This window comes from Coenobita brevimanus, chromosome 8 (genome assembly GCF_032717465.1).
Source record: "Coenobita brevimanus isolate Jiangsu-jjx chromosome 8, ASM3271746v2, whole genome shotgun sequence".
Taxonomy (NCBI): domain Eukaryota; kingdom Metazoa; phylum Arthropoda; class Malacostraca; order Decapoda; family Coenobitidae; genus Coenobita; species Coenobita brevimanus.
This window is the reverse complement of record NC_136961.1, coordinates 9,762,837-9,785,043: the sequence shown is the minus strand read 5'-3', so window position 1 is coordinate 9,785,043 and position 22,207 is coordinate 9,762,837. Positions and strand designations below refer to the sequence as shown.

The 22,207-nt window shown below is 42.2% G+C and overlaps 1 protein-coding gene across 1 annotated transcript in view; it reads right to left on the bottom strand.

Annotated features, from left to right (window-relative positions):
* The window catches only part of LOC145406444 (uncharacterized), a 33,799-nt gene that overhangs the window by 8,124 nt on the left and 3,468 nt on the right, over positions 1–22,207 (bottom strand). The window contains exons 2-5 of the mRNA XM_080277603.1: positions 17,795–18,143; positions 15,903–16,036; positions 11,687–11,838; positions 10,586–10,698 (exon numbers count right to left, since the gene is read on the bottom strand). Of these exons, the coding sequence (XP_080133729.1) occupies positions 10,586–10,698; positions 11,687–11,838; positions 15,903–16,036; positions 17,795–18,143 (748 nt within the window). The remainder of the gene's footprint in view (positions 1–10,585; positions 10,699–11,686; positions 11,839–15,902; positions 16,037–17,794; positions 18,144–22,207) is intronic.

Genomic DNA, 22,207 nt, shown 5'->3' with positions numbered 1-22,207 from the left:
AAAAAGAATGATAAAGGTGAAGGAAGAAGTAAGCGGCAATACATCCAATGAGAAGATGATGATCACCACCTACCAGAAGAGCTTGAGACAGATTAACTAATTAACTAAACATTTACGAGATTGATTATTGCAGGAAGGACAAGGAAAGGCATAGAATCAGACAGGATAAAAAGAGTTATGTGTGTAATTACCCAGAGCACAGGTGCTGCAGAGGGAAGTCTTGATGTTTGGCACTGATGTAAACGGCAGGTAGAACTGCCTAGTTATATAAACGTCTCTCAGCTCCCTTCCTTTATCCCTCAAAAAAATTTGGGTTCTGGGAAATGGACAGTTTCAGCCTCCAGTCCACTGGGTTCACACCCAGAGGAATTTGGAGCTGCTGCTGCTGCTGCTGCTGCTGCTGCTCCTCCTCCTCCTCCTCCTCCTCCTCCTCCTCCTTCATCTTTCCACGTCTATCTCAGGCTGTCTTCTCACATCCCTTCCTCCACTTTGCACTCATGGAAGTTCTGTTTTCAACTAAGTTGACTGTACTGGTCCACATCCACAGCTTGAATATCTAACTCGTGCTGCATGAAATTCGATGAAGCCTATTTACGACTCAAGAATGACTCTCCTTTTTCGCTGATCAACCGTCCAGTCTGACTACACTTGGTCATCAACTAAAGTGAAAGAACTTAGAGACCTTTGTCAGGTTAAAATAAACTCTCTAAATTGAGTCTCTCACTCTTCCTGACGCTGTGCTTATTTTTAGCTGCTGGAAATATTCATTCGGCAAGAGATGTCTGTTCTGAAAACGTGTAATCTATCATACTATCTATCTATCTATGCCCAGACGCCTTGATTCTGGAAGGTGTGGCCACAAATGAATTAGCTACGTATCATCCTGTTCTCCGCCATCAGGCTGTCATATGTCCAACTTCCCTCCGTCCCTTATATACCTCTCCACTCTATTCCATCATCTCACTCCGATCTCTTGTCCTCTTCCCCCCTCCACTTCATTCATATACACTCTCCTAGTTGGTCTCTTATTGTCCATTCATTCCTGACGAACATTAAAAAAGGTGACTGAAACAAGACTGGTGAAATGGAAATCTTTACTTGCATTCACTCCTTTGTTAGAAGAATATTCAAACTTTTGTACATTGCGTGGGAACATGAGTTAAGCAAAATCAGAAGAGCAACAAACGCTCCCTGATTAAAGACAAGACAGATTCACACAATTATAATGGAGTAAAAGTTAGACTGAAAACATGTCTATTCCATATGTGAAGGGAAATGATAAAAAAATCAGCCATTTTATATACTGCTTGATGGCCAGGCAATTTGCACAAATATTATAGAGGTTAAATTTATTTTTCACTACTTTAGACTAAGTAGGGTTAGGTTAGATTAGGTTAGGTCACATTACGGTATGTTAAGTTTTGTTTGGCCTGGTTTGATTAGGTTAAGTCTGACCGCGTAGTTTTATATTTGACGTTCTAGAGTGTTTTCCACATTGCCGGACCAGTGCATACATTACTTCACTTTGTACTTCGCTTATAACACTGTGGAGAAGAAATATGGTAAATCAAGATAACACACACAAACAGAGAGAGAGATAGATAGATAAATAGATAGATAGAGAGAGAGAGAGAGAGAGAGAGAGAGAGAGAGAGAAAGAAAGAGAGAGAGAGAGAGAGAGAGAGAGACAGACAGACAGAGAGAGAGAGAGAGAGAGACAGAGACAGAGACAGACAGACAGACAGACAGACAGAGAGAGCTTACAATTTGAAATCTACGGTATTAAACAATTTTAGCTCAGTTCTGTCACGTACGTCGCTCTTTAGGACAGCAAGCTCCACCACACCGATGCAGTAATATTTGGTGCGACACACACACACACACACACACACACACACACACACACACACACACACACACACACACACACACACACACACACACACACACACACACACACACACACACACACACACACACACACGAGAGAGAGAGAGAGAGAGAGAGAGAGAGAGATCTAGTATTAAAAAGAATCTCTCCCAGTGAGCTTCGCAGTTCAATTTTAACGTATAGGTAACCTGCCTATTCTTTGCTGTATCACGAGCTGTTTTGCAGACTATTGTTCATTCCTTTATTTGGCTGACATTTTTGTCCCTTTGCTGTTTATTTTCACTAGCTCAGTGGCAGAGAGAGAGAGAGAGAGAGAGAGAGAGAGAGAGGATACCCTATCCATGGCAGTTCCTCATGACCAGCGCCATATTCCAGTGTCAGTCTTCTGTTATAGCTCAGCATTCAAAATGTCGAGATGGCAATTTTTCTATCTATCTGTCTATTCCAGACGCCTCAATCCCGTTTGGGGTGGCCACAAACAAAACGCCTCCACGTCACCCTGTCCCCCGCCATTTCATTGCCCTGCTCCCAACTCACCCCCCCCCTCTCTCATATACCTCTCCACCCCATCCCTCCATCTCATCCTCGGCCTTCCTCTCCCTCTTCCCCCCTCCACCTCACTCACATACACTCTCTTCGTCAGTCTTTCACCCTCCATCCTCTCCACATGGCCAAACCACCTCAGTGTGGCAATTTTTCGCCAAGTTAAATTGAAAAGAGTATATACTTCATATGTCTTTACTCCAACACGTATTGGTTTAACACGTATGGGTCGAAGGTTAGATGATACTTGAAACTTTAATATCTCTTCGCCCCTGGAATCCGTTAACGTAGTATCTGTTATTATTTTCACCAATATCCAAAGAATACAATGTCTACTCATGGGCAGCCCGGGAGCGAAAGACACGCACCAGCACTTGGGTGACGTCATACTCTCCTTTCTCCCGTCTCCCGCGTCCCAGCTCATACCTTACATTGTTACACACTCAAATTTCTCTTTCGTTCTTACCATATCTTACCATGTGCTTGCACATTATGTCAACAATAACGCAGATAAATAATATATGAATCTCTAGCCAAACAATTTATTGGTTTTAGTCACAGCATGCTCATCATTTATAAGCTTGGAAACAGTATTTATGCATATGGAGTAGAAAACTGTCTCATGTCACACTTAAAGTTCATTGAATATGAATCTCTCTCTCTCTCTCTCTCTCTCTCTCTCTCTCTCTCTCTCTCTCTCTCTCTCTCTCTCTCAAGCAATCACTCAGTCAGAATATTTATACATCTTTATTTATTGTCAGTTTACTCATTTTGTTTAAAGTTTCTCTGCATGAAATTGTTTTTTTTTATTTAGTACTCGCATTCTAAGAAACATACGAAGTTAACAAAATAATAATTACTTCATAAGTCAGAGAAACAAATCTAGCTATTTTACTGGCTAGATTCTGGGCAGTGGCTTTTCCAGTTTGCAGGACTTTAGCTCCAGGATGATCAATAACTTTTCCATTGTTTTTAATTTTTCCAGAAATTCAAAGGCAGGTTTCATCAAATTTTCATTACCCCTGCTAATTACACTAATCCACGTGTCTTCTTAGTTTGATGCCTTTGAACCGAGGTAGCCATATTGAGAAAACTTATGAGATAAGAATCCACCAAAATACGCAAGGCCCTCTTGCTCAATAACTTTTTTTAACCCTTTAATTTCTAAATCCAGGTTCTCTGAAATGTTTTCCTAGTCCAAACCCTCTGCCCCTGGTTCATCGTTTTCGTCTGACAAGCAGAACACCACTGCTGACAGGGTCAGTTCACGCTGGAGATTTTATTCATTATCCTCAGACAGTGGAGCATGCTCATCACTGAAGCTGGAAAATGATCCTGCTGATATGTTCACATCATCATTTTTTATTCCTCCACATCGTATTTTGACCCCACATGTGAACTATTTTTTCTGAGAAGCGATTGAACCCGATGTTCAATAGCAACAGGAGATGGATGCTGATAATATACTGCCATATGTCTGAGGCAAGCAAAGAAGTGCTCCAGCCCATCTTCATCCAATCTGTATGTTAATATGTAGGAGATATGGTACTAACCCTTTACCATTTCCTGTAACTTAGGCAAAGACTTTGTTGAAATGATCAGTCCTTTCTGAAACTGGTAAAGCCCTTTACTCTCACATATTCACACTGATTTTGTTGTGTTTACCATGTTGTACTTCGGTGTTTTGTCATGGGTTTCTAAATCTAACCCATAAGCATTTCTAGCTGACTTAACATCCCGTGCAACGCGGAAATTGAATATATCAAACCAAGTATCAACCAGATATATGAACTTACTTGTACTTTCCCAGTATCTGTCCTGTAGTAGTCCTTTTCTTTACCATCTCCTCATTTCTTAATTTTTCGGGAAATTGTGGAATGTGACGTTTCGTCTCTGTGTGGCACAATTAGCATCACTATACTGAACAGTAATTGGGCACTTTTCTCCTCCTTGTGTATGGAAACAATCGTGGAAAGGTGGCAGATATAATGTCAAATGCAAATGGACACACCACACTTCATGAATGTTGACAGGCTGAGGAGCTGAGAGCTGCAGGCCGCGAAGGGAGAGTGTGACGTCATCACTCATGAGCGGGTGCGTTTTCTTTCGCTCCCGGGCGGCCCGTGAGTAGACATTGTCTATCTATCTATCTATCTATTGCCAGACGCCTTAATCCCTTATACGGGGTGGCCACAAACAAATTGCCTTCACGTCACCCTGTCCCCCCCCATTTCAATGCCCCGTTCCCAATTCACACACCTCTCTCTCATTTACCTCTCCATTCCATCCCTCCATCTCATCCTTGGCCTTCCCCTCCCTCTCCCCCCCTCCACCTCACTCACATACACTCTCCTCGTCAGTCCCTCACTCTCCATCCTCTCCACATGGCCACACCACCTCAGTGTGTTTCTCCTAATGCTTCCTACCACATCCACATCCACACCACAACGCCCCTTCACATCCTCATTTGTCAGTCTGTCTCTCCATGTGACTCCACAGTCTCCTCTCAAATAACTCATTTCCACTGCTCTCACTCTTGACTTGTGTCCCTCCAACAACGTCCAAGCTTCACTTCCATACGTCAGAGTTCGTACTACAATGCTGTCATGTAATAACTTTTCACTTCCATGCTCACTTCTCTGTTTCTTATCACTGCCTTCAAGGAAGCAGCAACCTTTCTTCCTTTTTGTACCCTTTCAAGCACTTCACCCTCCAAACTTCCATCCTTACTCATCACACTACCCAAGTACTTAAACGTAACTCATTTTCCATTTCCTCATCGTCCAACCTGACTGTACATTCGCTGACTTCACCTCCCTCAAAGACCATAACTTTACTCTTCCCTGCATTCACCTTTAAATTCCGTTTCTCACACAGTCTCCCATACTCATCCACCAAGCCTTGCAACTCCCCTTCGTCTTCACTTAACAACACAGTATCATCTGCAAACAATAGTACAAGGAGTTTTCAAACACTGCCCTCTCTCATCAGGGCCACTCCAACATCCACTGCCCTACCTTGTATCTCTTTTATAACCCTATCCATGTACAGATTGAACAACCATGGAGACATGACACATCCCTGTTTCAAACCAACCTTCAACTAGAAAAACTGACTCAGTTCACCATCCACACGCACTGCAGCCTTCGCACCATCATACATACTCTTCACAGCATTCAACAACTTCCCATCTACTCCATATATTCTTAATACTTTCCACAATCCTTGTCTATCCACCCTGTCATATGCTTTCTCCAAATCCATGAAGGCTGCATACTAGAAACTTTTCCACTAAAGATCTAAGAATGAATATCTGATCTACACAACCTCTTCCCTTCCTAAAGCCTCCCTGTTCTTCTCCAACTAATTTCTCTGTTATTTCTCTAACTCTGTCAATAAGTATCCTACCATATACTTTTCCTATTATACTAAGAAGACAAATGCCCCTATGATTACCACACACTTCTTTTTCCCCTTTCCCTTTGTATAAGTGAATAATTATACCTGACTTCCAATCATCCGGGACTTTACCTTCCTCCCAGGCCAATCTGCACATCTTCCACATCCATTCTACTACTATCTCTCCTCCGTGCTTCAGCATTTCACGACACATTCCATCAATTCCTGGAGCTTTTCCCATTTGACTTTCTTTATTGCTTCCACAACTTCCATCCTACTGATTTCTTCCTGTCTTCTCACCTCCCTCCTTCGCCCAGCCATTCCCCAGCCACTTATACTCGCATTACTTTCATTCTCTTTGTTCCACTATTCATTAAAGTGTTCTCTCCATCTGTTCTCCTTTTCTCCCTTCTCAACTAGTAATCTACCATTTTTATCTTTCACTTCGCTACTAACTTCATTGCCACCCTATCTGACTCTCTTCACCTCCTGCCAGAGCATTTTTTTACACTCCCTCCACTTTACACTGGAATTTCTTCCAAATTCCTAATCCACTTTCTTCTTTCTCTTTCTAATCTTTTCACTTCTCTCTTCTTTTCTACATATAACTCTCTCTTCCGTCTCTCAACTTCTTCCACGCCCCTATTTCTCATCCATTCATTATTATGCTTTTTTCTTTTGTGTCACAGCCTGTCTCACCTCTTCATTCCACCATGCTGTTCCTTGTACCCCCTTTCGTCTTCTCTTCACCCCACACACCACCTCACATGCAGCACATATTTCCTCTGTGAATATCTTGCACACACCTTCCACGTCCTGCATCTGCTCCGATTCATATTTACCCAATCGTTCCTCCACTTCTCTCTTTTATTCTGCCTTTTTCTCATCCTCTTGTAACCTTTCCACTTCTTACAGTACATCTACTCCTTCCTCCTGTCCTTCCCTTCTTCTGTTTCTCCATTTTACTTGGACTTTGATTCTGACCACAACCAAGTGGTGGTCAGACTCAAGGTCCAAGTAAAATGGAGAAACAGAAGAAGGGAAGGACAGGAGGAAGGAGTAGATGTAAGGAGAGTTGAAAGGTTACAAGAGGATGAGAAAAAGGCAGAATATAAGACATTGTATTCTATGGATATTGATTTTTACAACGGACAGTTTATATTCTGCGTGGGAAAGACTTCCAGCAGCAGAGGGACTAATGATGGCTTTATGTGACTCCTCCAGCTTGGAAAGTCTCTCTATCCATCCATTCATCATCCAGTCCATTTTTTTTTTTCTATTAGGAGTGTAGGTACCCAGAAGACTATATCTGACTCCTCCAGAAAAAAAGTCTTCCCTTCCATTTAGCCTCATCTAATTTTTATTTGCCCCAGTAGGAGCGTAGGGCCCGGGGCTCGGCTACTCAGCCCTGACATTTAGGTGATCAACCACGCTTATCCATGAGTAACATTTTGTAGGCAATCTCGCCCATCCATTAGATGGAAATCCTTGCAGGCTCACTCTGGTTTGTGCGTCTTAATCAACTAAACCACCAGACATCATCTGGTTATGTGGTTACCACCCAACGTAATAACTGATTTCCTGAGTTACAGAAAACCATTTGACTTGTTACGTAATGTAGAGCTACCTGAAGGCAGCATTACATCGAGTGAGTGGATGATGTCCCCCCCCCCACCTACCAACGCCTTTCAAGTAGCTCAGTGGCAGACTGAGACAATACTACGGTTGTACATCGTTGGTAATGCACTTCTTCGTGACTAGATTCATATCGTAGTGTCAATATCCTGTTACACTTCAGCATTTAAGATGGAAGGGTGGTAAACTTAGGCCAGATTCAGATCCACAGAGTATAGCACGTTTTATGATGATCATTTGTAAGTTTTCAATTATTGCCTGATCTACACACAAACACTCTTTTTGTGATATCATTGCTCTATTTTTCTTTTTTCCATTACTTGGTCCAGATTTTCATCTTTTCACAGTTCATTTTCACGTTGCTTAGTTACAGAAAGGACACATTACTAAGAAGTACATCTTTTCCATAACACTTTGTGATCAGCACTGAATCTCAGTACTAACCTCTTGCTGCAGATGAACATTCACGACGGAGTGAGAGCAGTTTCTGACAAAGTTTGAGTAAGAAGAATATACCTGGCAGTGATCTGACTAGATCATTAAATTTCTCAGTTTCTGCCTTCCACATCCACTCACAAACACATTCCCTATGATTTATTACGAAATAGAAAGGGATCTGTTTAGTCAGCTACTTCTTGTAACCACATGTAAATGTTCAGTTTCTTGTATTTTCATTAAAAGACGTCCTCCCTTTGGTGTGAAGTCGTGTGGTATCAAGCAGCTATTTAAGTATTTCAGTTTCTGTCTTCCATATATACTAACAGACACCAATCTCATTGCCCTCTTGAGCTTTGTAAATTGATCTGACCTGCCAGCAACTTGATAACTCCCTCAGTCTCTGTCTCGCACTTCCACTCCCAGATTCCTCCCATGTTGTGTGAGGTCATATTGTACGGCCAGATAGTAATTTGATTGACTAGTTTCTTTTGATTATATGAGTTGAAGTTTCTGTCTTTCACATCCATTCACTCTCAGCATTCCAATAGCTTACTGAGTGATAGCCTTTTTTACATTTTTCTACTGGTAACCCCAAGTATATCTTCAGTTTCTGTCCTACACTGCCATTCACTGACACCTTTCCTGAAGATTCTTGTTCGTTGGACAGTAACTTGACCAGCATTACTGTACTTCCGATGTCCTCAGATAAATTTTCAGTGTTTGTCGAGTACATTCAGCTGCAAAAAATCACTCTTTATTGTGGTCTGAGGTTATGTAGTAGTGGCAGTAATTGGACTAGGAACTTTACTCTGATGATACCGCGATCATTGTTGTGACAATGTGTACACTAATGGAGAAGAGTATGGCAGGGAGAACTATTTTCGTCCCATCATCCAACTGCCTGCTGAGTTAATATGTTTGAGTGCTCATAGGTGAGGTACCACAGCCGAACTACTGCCACGCCACACCGTAGCACTGCCCACGTTAATAGTACGCCACCTGGAAACCACAAAATTTATCCCATTAACATGGAGCATGCAAACAGAAGACAATCAAATATTAGAAACTGATAAAGATATAAGTAATATGCGTCTACATTTTCTATTAACCTTCTCGGCTAATGAGGACACACTTAGCGACAAAACTTCCTTTATTACCTATTTACCAGTGACACGAGCGGCATCCAAAAAGTGAAAAGCACTGGTTAACCATTATGTTACTGATGGAATGATGTCCAACCTGGTGGCATCAAAGGGGATAACAGGTTTGTTACAAAGATAATTGGTAGCCTAGTAGCCTTTGTTTTCCATGAATGCACGTTAACAATAATTGTCTTCGCTGAGTCTAAGCTGACAAATTCGATGTTCTTACTTTATTGCAAATAATTAAACAAGAATAACAGTATATGTTGTATGCGGGAGCTTCAGGGTCCTAATATGGGGCTTCACCAAAGTTGCTTAAGTCCACAGGAGTGAAGCACTTCATTTTCGAAAAATAATAATGAGTGACAGATGTAGAGAGCCTCTTCTCAGTTCCATCATCTAAAATTTATTGGTCGTCCTTACATTCTGAAAATGCCATTGGAAAGCATATAGTCATGTATTCATTCAACAGGGAGAACGACAAAAGTGACGCGTGTGGCTGGGATTATATTAATGTTCTTCTTACTTTATTTGCAATGCTGAAACTTGATTTTAGTTTTCATATATTAGCATATCTCTTAGCACAAACAGCAAAGACGCAAGTGGTATATAGTTTATTCAAACGTAAACACACTGGGTGTGGAAAATCTGCCCCCCCCCCCCCCCCAAAAAAAAAAAAAAAAAAAAGGAAAAGGAAGGGTGCCATTCCCTCCCTGATGCAAACTGCCTGGATACAGCAACTGATATAACTTATGCCGTCCTCAAGGGGCTGATATTGTTTTCCTAATTTTTCCTAATATGAAAGCCACCACATCATGAACAACAAGAAGTGGACCAAAGCTAGTACTAGAACAACATGGCGTAACCCACGCACCTTCGTTTTCTGATATTATTTGGAACCTGTTTTGAAATCCAATATATCTTGTGTAAAATATACGAGCAACCTAAGCCCATACCCGGCAGTGGATATGAATTAAAGTGATGACAATATGCGTTTGACAGTGCTGAATCCAGAAAGCGCAGCAAAAACCACTGTATATTGTCCCCTAGGCAAAACAGAGAAGTAATGGCAGTAGGAGGATCCAGCCAAGAATGATAGGGGAATGGGCAGACTAACTGAGAGTCTCCTTCCACTATGCTCTTAACCAGTGGAAGGAGCCACACTTGTGACGTCCTTCCATTATGCCCAACCCAATATTCCAATGGAAAGTAACAGACTTGTGGCGTCATTCCCCAGTCCTCAACCCACTATTCTAATGGTAAGTGCAAAACTGGTGAAGTTATTCCCTGTTCTTCACCCTCTACTCCAATGGAAGGTGCCAAACTTGTGATGTTCTTTCCCTGTACTCCATCCACTATCCTAACCAACCCATGGGATGTGCCGGTATCAGTGCCACCACATCTCTTGGTTCCTCCCACTCTATAATCAGCCAATGGGAAGCACAAAACTCGTAACTTCACTCCCCTTGGCTCCGCCCACTATTACCACACAGAGACAGAGGCATACATTTTAGGCCACCTCAGTGCCACATACACACCTTTGCTGAACATTACTGAGGCTGATCCACTCTCCACTGCCACATGCTCCTCCACAATGGACGCTTGGTGGGGGAGATCTGTGTGTACGGATACCACGCTGCTCTCCCAGTATCTACATAGGAAGAAGAAGAGAAGAAGGTGTCTTATATTAATGACTACCTAGAAGAAGATTGAAATTAGGACAGACTTTCATTATTTACAAAGTCCCTGTCTTCCTCCAGGCTACAATGCACGTATGATAAATTGATAATCCTGGGGAAGCATGTACAGGTAGGTATACAGGTTGTCAACTAAATTACTGTACAAACAATTGTCCACGATATATAGCAATGAGACCTCTCTCTTGTGTTTCCTATTTTGTCATTTAACTGTTTTCTCTGGCTCGTAGCTTTATGAATAAAGACAAACGTATAGACGATCATTATTATCCACAACTTATATTTAGTGGTGGAGCTGGACGCCATCATGTAGTAGCACCAGTATAATCAGTCTACTCAGCTGCCTGGTCTTGCAAACATCCCTCATCAACTTTCCTGTTCCCCGGAATGAGGATGTTGGGCAGCAGAAGGACAACTTACAATAAGTCTGCAATCTACCTGCTTCACAGTTCAGATAAGCCTGGGGTCAGGACAGCAACAATACAGCTTACACTTAGCTAAGATCAGGCCAACGTCCCTATCTCAGTTCTAGGAATGAAGAGACTAAAGCAAGGAAGACCTTACCCAAATGTCTCATGGCCAGCCCGGTGCAGCAGATCATGAGTTACCCAGACTAGGAGTGACTGTGCATGTGCCAAAGATGTCATGTTGATGATGTCGTGGGCGCTCCACCCACTTCACCCTGTGGTGGTCCTTTGCAAAGACACTGGGTTAAGTTGGGTCAATATCTTTGATCCTCTTCTTCAACCCGTAACTCCTGGTAAATTTGGTAGTTCACCTAATCTACCGTCTTTACAAAGAGCCTACACAGGGTGAGGTGGGTAGAGTGTCCATAATGTCAGTCACGCAAACACAGTTGTTATTTCGTACACTTTTGGTCCACGTAACTATTGGTCCGCTAAACTGAATGTGCTTCTGATAACACCACAATCCATCCCTTACCTGTCCAGTATAGCAGCGGTACACTTGACCTGCGCAGGACCCCGACTCAGAAGTCTGGGCATCAGTGGGAACACCATGCCTAGTGATGCAGTCTCCAGACCACTCGCACCCTCCTCCTTCACCGCGTACTGTCGTAACCACGAGGGTTCCGCCTGGAACAAAAAGCAAAGCACATAATTTCCTAGTGGTATAGTGGTTAGAATTACCCAGTCGAAATAAAGGCCTATGATAAATTTGATTCCCATGAGGCTACTGGAGGCTCTTAACCCATGTAATGCCACCCAGGGAAGTACTGTAGACAAGTCATCTACACTTAAATGTTCTCTACTACAGTAACCAAGCCTCAGTCTCATACACCTCGAAGGGGATATAATTGGACTGGGTGTAAATGTTACCAATTATGCGACTGTCATCCAGGCAAAACACCAGTGTTTGCCATGTCTCAGTATTCCACATGATTACACCTCGCAACCATTTATATTATACCCAGGTCCCTAATTCAGCTGCTACGTGAACAGGGACAAGGGGGAAGAAGCTTTGTCCGTGAGTCTGACCAGCCTGAGAATAGAACACTGGTTCTTCCGACAGCAAGTTGGACGTGCAAACCTGTGCATCACTGGCTCTCCCCGATGGTCTATCAACAGATATGGTTTATGGCTGAGATATATAAACAAATCTGCCATCAGTTCCTTGTTGTGGTATACTCCTTTTGCTCTCTGTGGATTCAGTAGCCCCCTCAGTCCACTGACGCATATTTTTATTCTTCCAGCCTTTAGAAGCTTTTAATCAGGTTAAGAAAAAAAAAAACTGTAGAACAGAACTTAATGAATACTTTATCTAGCCCCTTCAGTTGGATATATCTCTCGTAACCTGAAAATGAGACGGAAAGAAGCAAGTGTACACTGAAGGTATGTCAACGATTTCTTTTTTCTTTTTTTTCTTTTTTTTTACTGAAACGTCTGCAATGCGATTTTGTTCAGTTGAGGGGAATTGTATCAGTCAAAGGTTGAAAACGATTTTGATTAACCATTACACTGCTGGAAATTCCCTCACCTGAATTCGCGGGTTTGGATGTAGCCTAAATATGATATATATATAGCAGCGACAGAGTTAAAAGTTTTGGCAGAAAAAGAGGGGACGGTCGGGCTAAAGAATCAAAGCAAATTATTATAGCTTACTGGCAGCCGTGTTACCATTATAATCGGAGAGTTAACAGACACCCTCTTGTTCCAAACTACGAAACCGTTATGATGTACTGTAGTTGCGCTTTTCAGTGCTTGAGATTATATTTGTCTAATATTATGCACACAGTTCTCTCTCAGGCATTCACTAAGTCTTGCTTTGCAGTACTTCGTGGGCAGATTTCTTTTATGTCATTTTAGTTTCAATTTTTACATATATTCGTGTTAGAATGATGTTGCACTCTTCAATTCCGCCAGTGAAGACCGATTGATGCCAAAAGTACGACCGAATGACAGTAAGGCAGGAATGAAGTACAGATTGTGTGGCTTTCAGTTATACGGTGGCAGTAAGTCAGGTCTTGTAAGGCTGATTTACATTATATCCCGGGTGGTCCATGTATAATACTTCTCATCCACTCCGTCGGGCAATTTTTCATTTATTGCGGAGACTGGGCGTCAGCTCTATCAGTGTCTGTCCTTCATCATTTGTTGATTTCATGCATCCACTGCCATACCCACGCCCACACCAGCACTCTGAGTCATTCCCGCAATATATAAATACCGCCAGGTGTGTTTCTGGTGAGCACTATTTACAAGCCACTCCATACAAAAGTAACCTTTGTATATAGTTTGTGCAAATAAACTTATCAATTCTTACGAGCAAGCAAGAGTAGGGAAGCGATATTTACCTTCAGCTGAGAAATGTGTGGACCAGCACGACCAGGCCCGGCCCGACATGACACAGCTCAACCACGATGGTTTTCGGAGGTTAAAAACGTTTCTACTATGTGAGATACAGAAGAGGTTCCTTCAGCAGGCAGTCAGTAAATTTTGCTTTTAGCTGTGTCTTTGCTCAGAGATAAAAGAAACCCCCAGCTTTCCAAGGGAATGTACCGAGGACTTCAACATGCCCCACTAGGAAATCGAATTAAAAAAGATTTTCTGTTCTAACGCTGTTTTCGTGCACGAATTCTAACAATTAAATATCGGATATTACACTTATAATTTTACATGAACGTTTTTTCTGTGTTTTAAGGATGAAATCACCAAGGGTAATCGCCCCATTTCTGGGTTTTATCATTCGATCAGTAGCCAAGCATTTACCGACGCAGTTCGTTGCCATGGCAAATCGGGAGCAAGGAAATGAACATTGCTCATGTGACAAATGTTATTGCGTCTCGCTATATGCTCATCAGAGAGAAAACGTGTGTGTGTGTGTGTGTGTGTGTGTGTGTGTGTGTGTGTGTGTGTGTGTGTGTGTGTGTGTGTGTGAGAGAGAGAGAGAGAGAGAGAGAGAGAGAAATGTAAGAAAGTAAATATTTTAACTCAATTATTCTTTTGTTATTGTTCAGCTATCACACTACAAATGTTGAAAGTTTACACCAAGATGAAATTATGATGTTAGGTGTATGTACACACACTCGCTCGCTCGTCACGCGCTCACAAAGCGCACATTACTGGTAGAGACAAGTGCCCAATGTCATGATGCACATAGCCATTCTCTCATGTCACGTCCGTCATATCTTCGAAATTCTTGGCTCCAGGTATACTCTGTTCACTTTAAGTAGGCGAAAATTTACCATCTCCCATCCTTAATAGATGGAACGAGATTATCACTGAATCATGATGCTAGTCGCGAGGAAGTGCTGTGAAAATAATATTAATTCACAATATTGTCTTATTCTGCCTTTGGGCTACGGGAAATTAGCTGCAAAAAGTTGAAAGTCTCCTAGTTTAAATGAATAGCTTACATATAAGCAGCCGCTATTAGGTTGTGATATTTTCTATGCAAACAAAGAAAAAGTTATAGACCTACACTAGCGTTTCTTAACCTGGGGTGCTAGCACCCCCAGGGGGTGCTGAAATCAATTTTAGGGGGTGCTGGAAAATGCTGCATTATATTTTTCTTACTGGATTTGCTTAGTATTGGCATCCTTGATTTTTTTTTTTTTTTTTTTTTTTTTTGAGACAGTATAAAATAAACTGTCAGGCAGTACTTCACTTTAGCCCTGCAGTAGTGTAGCAACTGCAGTCCCAGTAACCAGATGTAGAGGGGTGCTGGACTGAGATCTTATTACAGGGGTGGTGCTGAGGTCGGAAAAGGTTAAGAAACACTGGCCTACACAATTCTGTCATCATCATCATCATCAGCATCTTCACCATCAACAGCCTGAACTCTTTTTCATCTAAGGATGAGGTGAGGAAAGGTCAAGAGAACAAGAAAAAGCATGGTAGAAGTAGACTCTAATGGAAATTTTGTCAAGTAAATACAGTACACTTTCATCCATTATCCAAGCCCCAAACTCTAAGTCAGCCCAGGGGCATTAACCTCCATGAAAAAAGAATAATAATTATAAAAGAGAGCCAAAATCCACATAATTTAAATTCGCGATGCCTGGATACGTTGTATTTAAAATATTGGGGGTTATTAGCACGGGAAATATAGACTAAGGTAAACAGCTCTAGAGATGACCAGTTGTGTACTGTATATGACAGATGCGAGACTGTTTGGGAAGTGGGAAGAATGGTGAGAACACAGGCACGAAGTGGAAGTGTGACAGACTGAGGGAGCTCAGTTGAAGTCGTACTGGGAATGGGACAGAGTGAGGGCTGGGAGGTACAAAGAAGTAGTCGTAAAAGTAGTAGCAGTAGCAGTAATAGTAACTGTGGTGGTGGTAGTAGTAGTAGTAGTCTCGTCGTCGTGGTCGTCGTCGTCGTCGTAGTAGTAGTAATAGTAATAGTAGTAGTAGTAGGCTCTTTTGAACGTAAGCTCAGTGGACTGCAGGCTGAAGGCGCCTTTCTCCTGCAGTCCACTTTCCTCCTTTTGAAGGACAAACAGGATGCTATGTGACGTTTAAGTAACCAGGGAGCTCCACCATCCAGTCACATCAGTGCACCAAGAGTGAAAGTCTGGACAGGAAGTGTGATAGAATGAGGGAGTGTGGCTGAAGGTAAATTGCACAGGCAATGGGGATGGAATGGAACTATGGGCTGATAATTACAAATTGAAGCAGACAGATGCAGAGTTGACTAACCGGCTCATCGTTGATGTAGAAGGCTAATGTTGCTGGAGGCTGTGACCTGAGTGAGGTGCAGTTGACTCTGACGTCTTCATGTAGCTGGTATGCTGCACGAACACCGGTGATCACAGGACGCTCGTCTGGCAGGTCTGGCCAGAGAATCATGCAGGATATGGTATGTTTGAGGAACTGATTTATATATATATATATATATATATATATATATATATATATATATATATATATATATGATAATGATATTTTAAAATCCCGTTTTGGCTTCATAATCTTCAATATATATATATATATATATATATATATATATATATATATATATAGACATTACTAATCTTCCACAACAATCACCGATACGTGAAAAAAAAAAAGAACGCTAATATCTGTGCACCATTCCTGAACAAGACACCACTAGCCTGTATTCAGTGTGTACAATGGAGGCAATGTTGAATTGGTGACATGAACAGTTGTGTGAGACGTAGAAAAGCTGCTGAGACTCACGGAACGGGCTAAATCTATACCCAGAGTTGCACTCATTAAAAAAAAAAAAAAATGTGTTTACATATATGTCAGAAAACAAGTTATTGGAGCTGTTAGATAAGAACATACATATGGTAGAAAATATGTAAGAACAAAGCTTAAGCAAATACTGTAATGATATTTTTAAATCCCGTTTTGGCTTCATAATCTTCAATTTGTACACTTCACATAGATGTGTAAGTAGTGGCATAGTAGCAGTTGCAGCCCTAGGCTAATCTGAACGTGAATCCAGTGGCCTGCTGGCTGCTCCTGCCCTCCTTCTGCACTCCACATCGCCCTTTCAGGGGCATAAAGAGGAAGTTGAGGGACGTTTGTATAACAGCAAAGGAGTTGAACGGTGATATCGGTGCCTCACGTGAGGATGTGCCTCACCAGTTTAAACATTCCATAAGCACTGAAGAAATCACCTTAAGCTACTCTGGGTAAGTTATTGTCAGGGAATGTGTGGTTATTTTTCAGTTGCTAAGATAAGAGGAGGGAAGAGAACCATCATACTGACCTAAATTGCTACGGTGGCCACGTAAACTTTGTGTTGGAGGACGGAGGCCCAAGATACATATTAGGCCACTCTGGCCAATGCCATTATCAAGAAAGATCTGACCATTTATTTGTCTGCTGAGATGGTAATATTATTCTTTTTTTTAATGCTACGAAGAAGGAACCAAAGGACATGAGTTGCTGTAGTTGCAACCACAGGTTCACTTGAAATGTAAACCCAGTAGACTGCAGACTGAAGCTGCCTTTTTACTCTTTTCCACCATCCTTTTTTCAGGGGATAGAAATGTAACAAACATTTGTATAGCCAGTCAGTAGATCCGCTCAGTTATATTGATGCCATCACGTGATGGTGTCCTCCAGCACCAGCTGTAAGATATAGGGTGTCCCGGGAGTTAAGCCCAAAACTTTGGGAAACGATAGATGAGGGAATTCTAAGCAAAAAATGTTATATGAACATGTGTCTAAATCTCAACCGTTACAGAGCTACAATTACTGATGACCTTATGGGCGAATTATGAAGGGGACCATTTTCGCCCACAAGGTCATCAGTAACTGTAGCTCCGTAACGGTTGAGATTTGGACACATGTTCATTTAACATCCTTTGCCTAGAATTCCCTCATTTATCATTTCCCAAAGTATTGGGCTTAACTCCTGGGACACCCTGTATACGAAGGGTAGTAAATCATCCTAGTGACCTACGACTACCAAGATACTTATTTCAGACTCACTGTGGAAAAATTACATATAAGGTACAGTACATATTAGGCTACTCTGGCCAAGACTATTGTCAAGGAAGGTGAGGTTATTTTTCAGCTGTTAGGATAAGAGAAGGCTCACCAACCATCATACTGACCTATGACCACCATGGTAGCCACCTCAGACTCTGTGTGGAAGGACGGAGCCTCAGCAGACACTTCACAACGCAACACACCCGTGGCTCCCAGGGTGACACCCAGCACCTTAACTCGGCCACGGTCTGACGCCGCCTTGTCCACCACCAGGGGTCTGCCGCGTATGGAGAAGGTTTTGACAGAGGGCACCTCCGCAGGCGTCCATCGGTAGAACTCATCCAGGCCGAGGTACCACTTGAGGGCGTACACACTTTCGCCCTCCTCCACGAAGTCACACTCCACCCAGAACTCCTCCCCCACCACCACAGGGGATGGCACCCTCAACCGTCTGATGCGTAGGCTGCTCACTGTCTCTGTGGGGCACGTAAAAAGAAATTGAAAAGAGAACCAAACAGTAATGGATTTACCTTACAAAAGACTAAAGAGGGAAGCAAACAGCAACAAAATTATTCTTTGGGATACGTCACAGCAACAGCACTGCAAAGGAATACAAATGGAAAACACACAGCAACAGAGTTTCTCTGTGTGTCACGTTGGCAGGACTAGCAATATAAAGGAAAATAAAGAGCAAACAAGAACGAATTATATATACTCCATGGAACACGCGACAGGACCAGCATTACAAAGGTGTACAGAGGAAAGCACACAGGAACGGACTTTTTTCTAGTTTGGACCAAACTTACTGAAAGGCTGAAGGAAAGACAATAATGAATTATTATGAGAACATTCATTCAAAGTTCGTCATAGAGCTAGGTCAAAGTATGACCTATGTGTGTGCTTGTTAACAAAATATCTAAGACAGTTTCCGTCCATTTTTAACTAAACTTGGTGTAAAGGTAGGGGGTCAGTCAAAAAGCAAATTTTTGAGAATAGGTCAAATGGCAAAAACACAGGACAAGGTCAGCTTAAGCCAATTTTATCTGATTTACACCAAACATTGTGGGTAAGTTAAGGATAAGACAAAAATAAGAGGATTCCATTTTGAGAACAGTCAGTCAAAGGTAAAACTCTCCCGGATGGGTTTAAATCAAAGGTTACAGAATAAGGTCAATTCTGTTTTAGTCTGATTTGAACCAAAGTTAGAGAAAGGGTTAAGGGGTAGGCAAATATGATGAGATTCAGTTCTGTGAACAGTCAGTCAAATCTCAAAGTCAGGGCAAGGTCTAACTTCGACTCATGTTTCCTTATATAAACAACATAACTATGGTGGTTCTGATCTCACTGGAATCAAACTTGCTGAATGAGTTGCGGATCACCCGAGAGGTTAACTTATTGTATTTATAACTAGGTCAAGGTTACATAGCAAGGTCAACTTGAAAAGTTTTTACCCGATGCAAACCATCCTCTGTGGAAGGGTTCAGGTTAAAACAAGGATGTAAATTCGATCTTGTGAGAACTTGGTCAATGGTGAAGGTTACAAAGAAAGGTCAAATGCCAAAATCAGTTGGCAAAGTCAGCGCAAACAGTTTTGATCTGACTTGAACCAAGTTGGTGGAAACGTTAAGGGTTAGGGAAGAATAAAGTCAATTGATTTGGAAAGTAATTTGTCGAAAGTCAAGATCACAGGATAAAGTAAGATATTCTGCCCTTAGACAGGATGGTGGCTGCGGGCATTGCACTCTGTGAGTGCTCCTTCTTTTCTATCTGCGTATCGTTATTAATGAATGTTGATAATTTCTGCATATCTCTTTGTCCATGTGTCTAGTTACCTATCTGTTTACATTCCTTAGTATCAACCCCCCCTCTCCCCCGATCTGTAAATCTTTTAAAGACTTCCTTTGTTGCAAGAATAAGTTGGTGTGAGAGCAACAAAAAGCTTCATATGTTGTAAAATTACCATAATGTAAACACAAAATGGTTAGGGTGGATGATACTAGGGTGAAGTGGATGGATGGGAGAAGTTTGGGTGAAATGGCTAGGATGGGAGAGGTTAGGGTGGAAAGGGAAGGATGGGAGAGGTTAGGGTGGAAAGGGAAGGATGGGAGAGGTTAGGGTGGAAAGGGAAGGATGGGAGAGGTTAGGGTGGAAAGGGAAGGATGGGAGAGGTTAGGGTGGGAGACATAAGGGTGGAATGGTTAGGGTGGAAATTCTTGGGTGGTAGAGGTTAGGCTAGAAAGGGTAGGGTGGGAGAGGTTACCGTGGAAAGGATAAGGTGGGAGAAGTTTGGAGGGAAAGGTTAGGGTGAGAGAGATTATGGTAGAATGTTAGGGTGAGAGAAGGAAGAGTGGGCGAAGTTAGGGTGGAGGAAGCAGGATGGGAGAGGTCATGGTGGCAAGCTTAGGGTGGGAGAAGTAAGGGTGGGAGAGGTTAAGGTGGAAAAGGTTAGGGTGGGAGATGATAGGGTGGGAAATGTTAGGATGAAAAAGGTTAAAGTAAGAAGGTTAGGATGGGAGAGGTTAAAGTGGGAGAGGTTATGGGGGAACGAGGGGTAAAGGAAGAAATGGAGACCTATGGCAACAGAGAGAGAGACAGAGAGAGAGAGAGAGAGAGAGAGAGAGAGAGTTAGCGGTAGAAGGGTCAATGTCAGGTGGGTCGGGCATAAAATTTCAGATGGGCATAAAATTTCAGATGGGCATAAACCGTCAGTTTTCACACGATTTACTCCAAATATGGTATGTGACATCTTTGACTAGATATCCTGTTGTGTTTATACGTCAGCACTAAAATGACTGCCGGGGAGGGGTTTGCTATGCCTTGGCACTGCTTCTTGTTTATATATCTGCCTGTCTAAGTCTCTATCTGTCCGTCTGCTTAAATTTATTCTCTTCTCTCCCTTTGTTTTACCCCCCCTTTCTCTTTCTCTCTCTCTCTCTCTCTCTCTCTCTCTCTCTCTCTCTCTCTCTCTTTCTCTCACACACATACCTATTATCTATCACTTTGTCAGTCAGGATGTTCGACAGGAGAGAAGCAAGAAGTGATGAGAGGGGCGAGAGAACAGGAGGAAAGTGGAAGAGAAATGTGAGAGAGAAGGGAGAAAAATGCAGGAGAGAAGGGAAATGGAAGACTAATGCAGGAGACAGGATGAAAGGAAGAGAGAGAGAGAGAGAGAGAGAGAGAGAGAGAGATACACACACACACACACACACACACACACACACACACACACACACACACACACACAAACACACAGTCCATTTCCTGTGGTTCCTCTCCCTTGGTCAAGTTGTTTCACGTGGCTGTTAATGTTGCTCCTTAAGTGCACCAGTCTCCCTTCCTCTCACTCCTCTTGCTAATTTAATGCTTCCTCTTTTATTTGGTGTCATTTGGATTATGCACAATGACGGATTTTATATTATATTATTATCGTCGTCAGCTTCTTTGATTTAGTTCGAACTTTAAAATAGGAGGGCTTTGATATTGCTTCAACCCCATCAGCCCGACAGTGTATTTCTACTGCATTTCTTATTATTAAGTTCTAATCACTTCATCTAGGCGGAAAACTGCTATGTCTCCATCTTGAATGCTGAAGGATAACACAGACTAACACAAGAGTATGATGCTAGTTTAGAGAAAGTGCCATGGAAATATGTTGAACCCTAGTATTGCCATATTCTGCCGTTAAGGTACGGGAAATAGCTGCAAAAGGACGAAATTTGCTCCTAGTTAAAATGAACGAACTTCAGACGAGAACATTCAGCTTGGAAGAGCACCGTACAAGTTGAAAGTTAATAATTAATGGGAAATGTATGTATGTAACCCCTCCAGTCTGAAATTCCTCTCCCGAATAACACTGTCAGGAGACAGCAATATTAAAGTAAAAAAAAAAAAAAGAGTCATCCGATAAAGAGGGTAATTAATCACTGACGTGCAGTACATCTTTTATTTAGTCAATCAATATTGCCTGGACACAACAAGAATTAATTAAATGTAAACGTCCACTGGCTGAGTGGAGTCACCCTCTCCCTTCTCTTGGCAATTTAATGCGCTCTCTCTCTCTCTCTCTCTCTCTCTCTCTCTCTCTCTCTCTCTCTCTCTCTCTCTCTCTCTCTCGTTGTAGCAGCAGTAGTAGTAGTAGTATTTCGTCAAAGTTATTTGCATCATTCTAGTCTTTTTTTTGCCCACTGAGCTAGTGGTGAGAGAAGTCCACAGAAGTCGTTATTGCTGCTGCTGTTGTTATTATTGTTGTTGTTTCTGTTGTAGCTGTTGTTGTTGCTTCTGTTGTTGTGGTGGTGGTAGTGGTGGTCCCAGATTCATATCGGCGTGAACCCGGTGGACTGCTGGAAACTGGCCACTTCACCCGGCGATGCAAGAAATTTGGTTGAGGTTATGTTAAAATTTTGTGCGTGTTGTTGTGGTGTGGTTCATAAGGTGAGCGAGTGTGCTGTGGCGAGTGGGGCTGTACTGAAGTGAGGACATAGTGTATTGTTTGTGACTTGCATTTGGTGTTGATACTAGAGGTGGGAAGATAGGTGGTC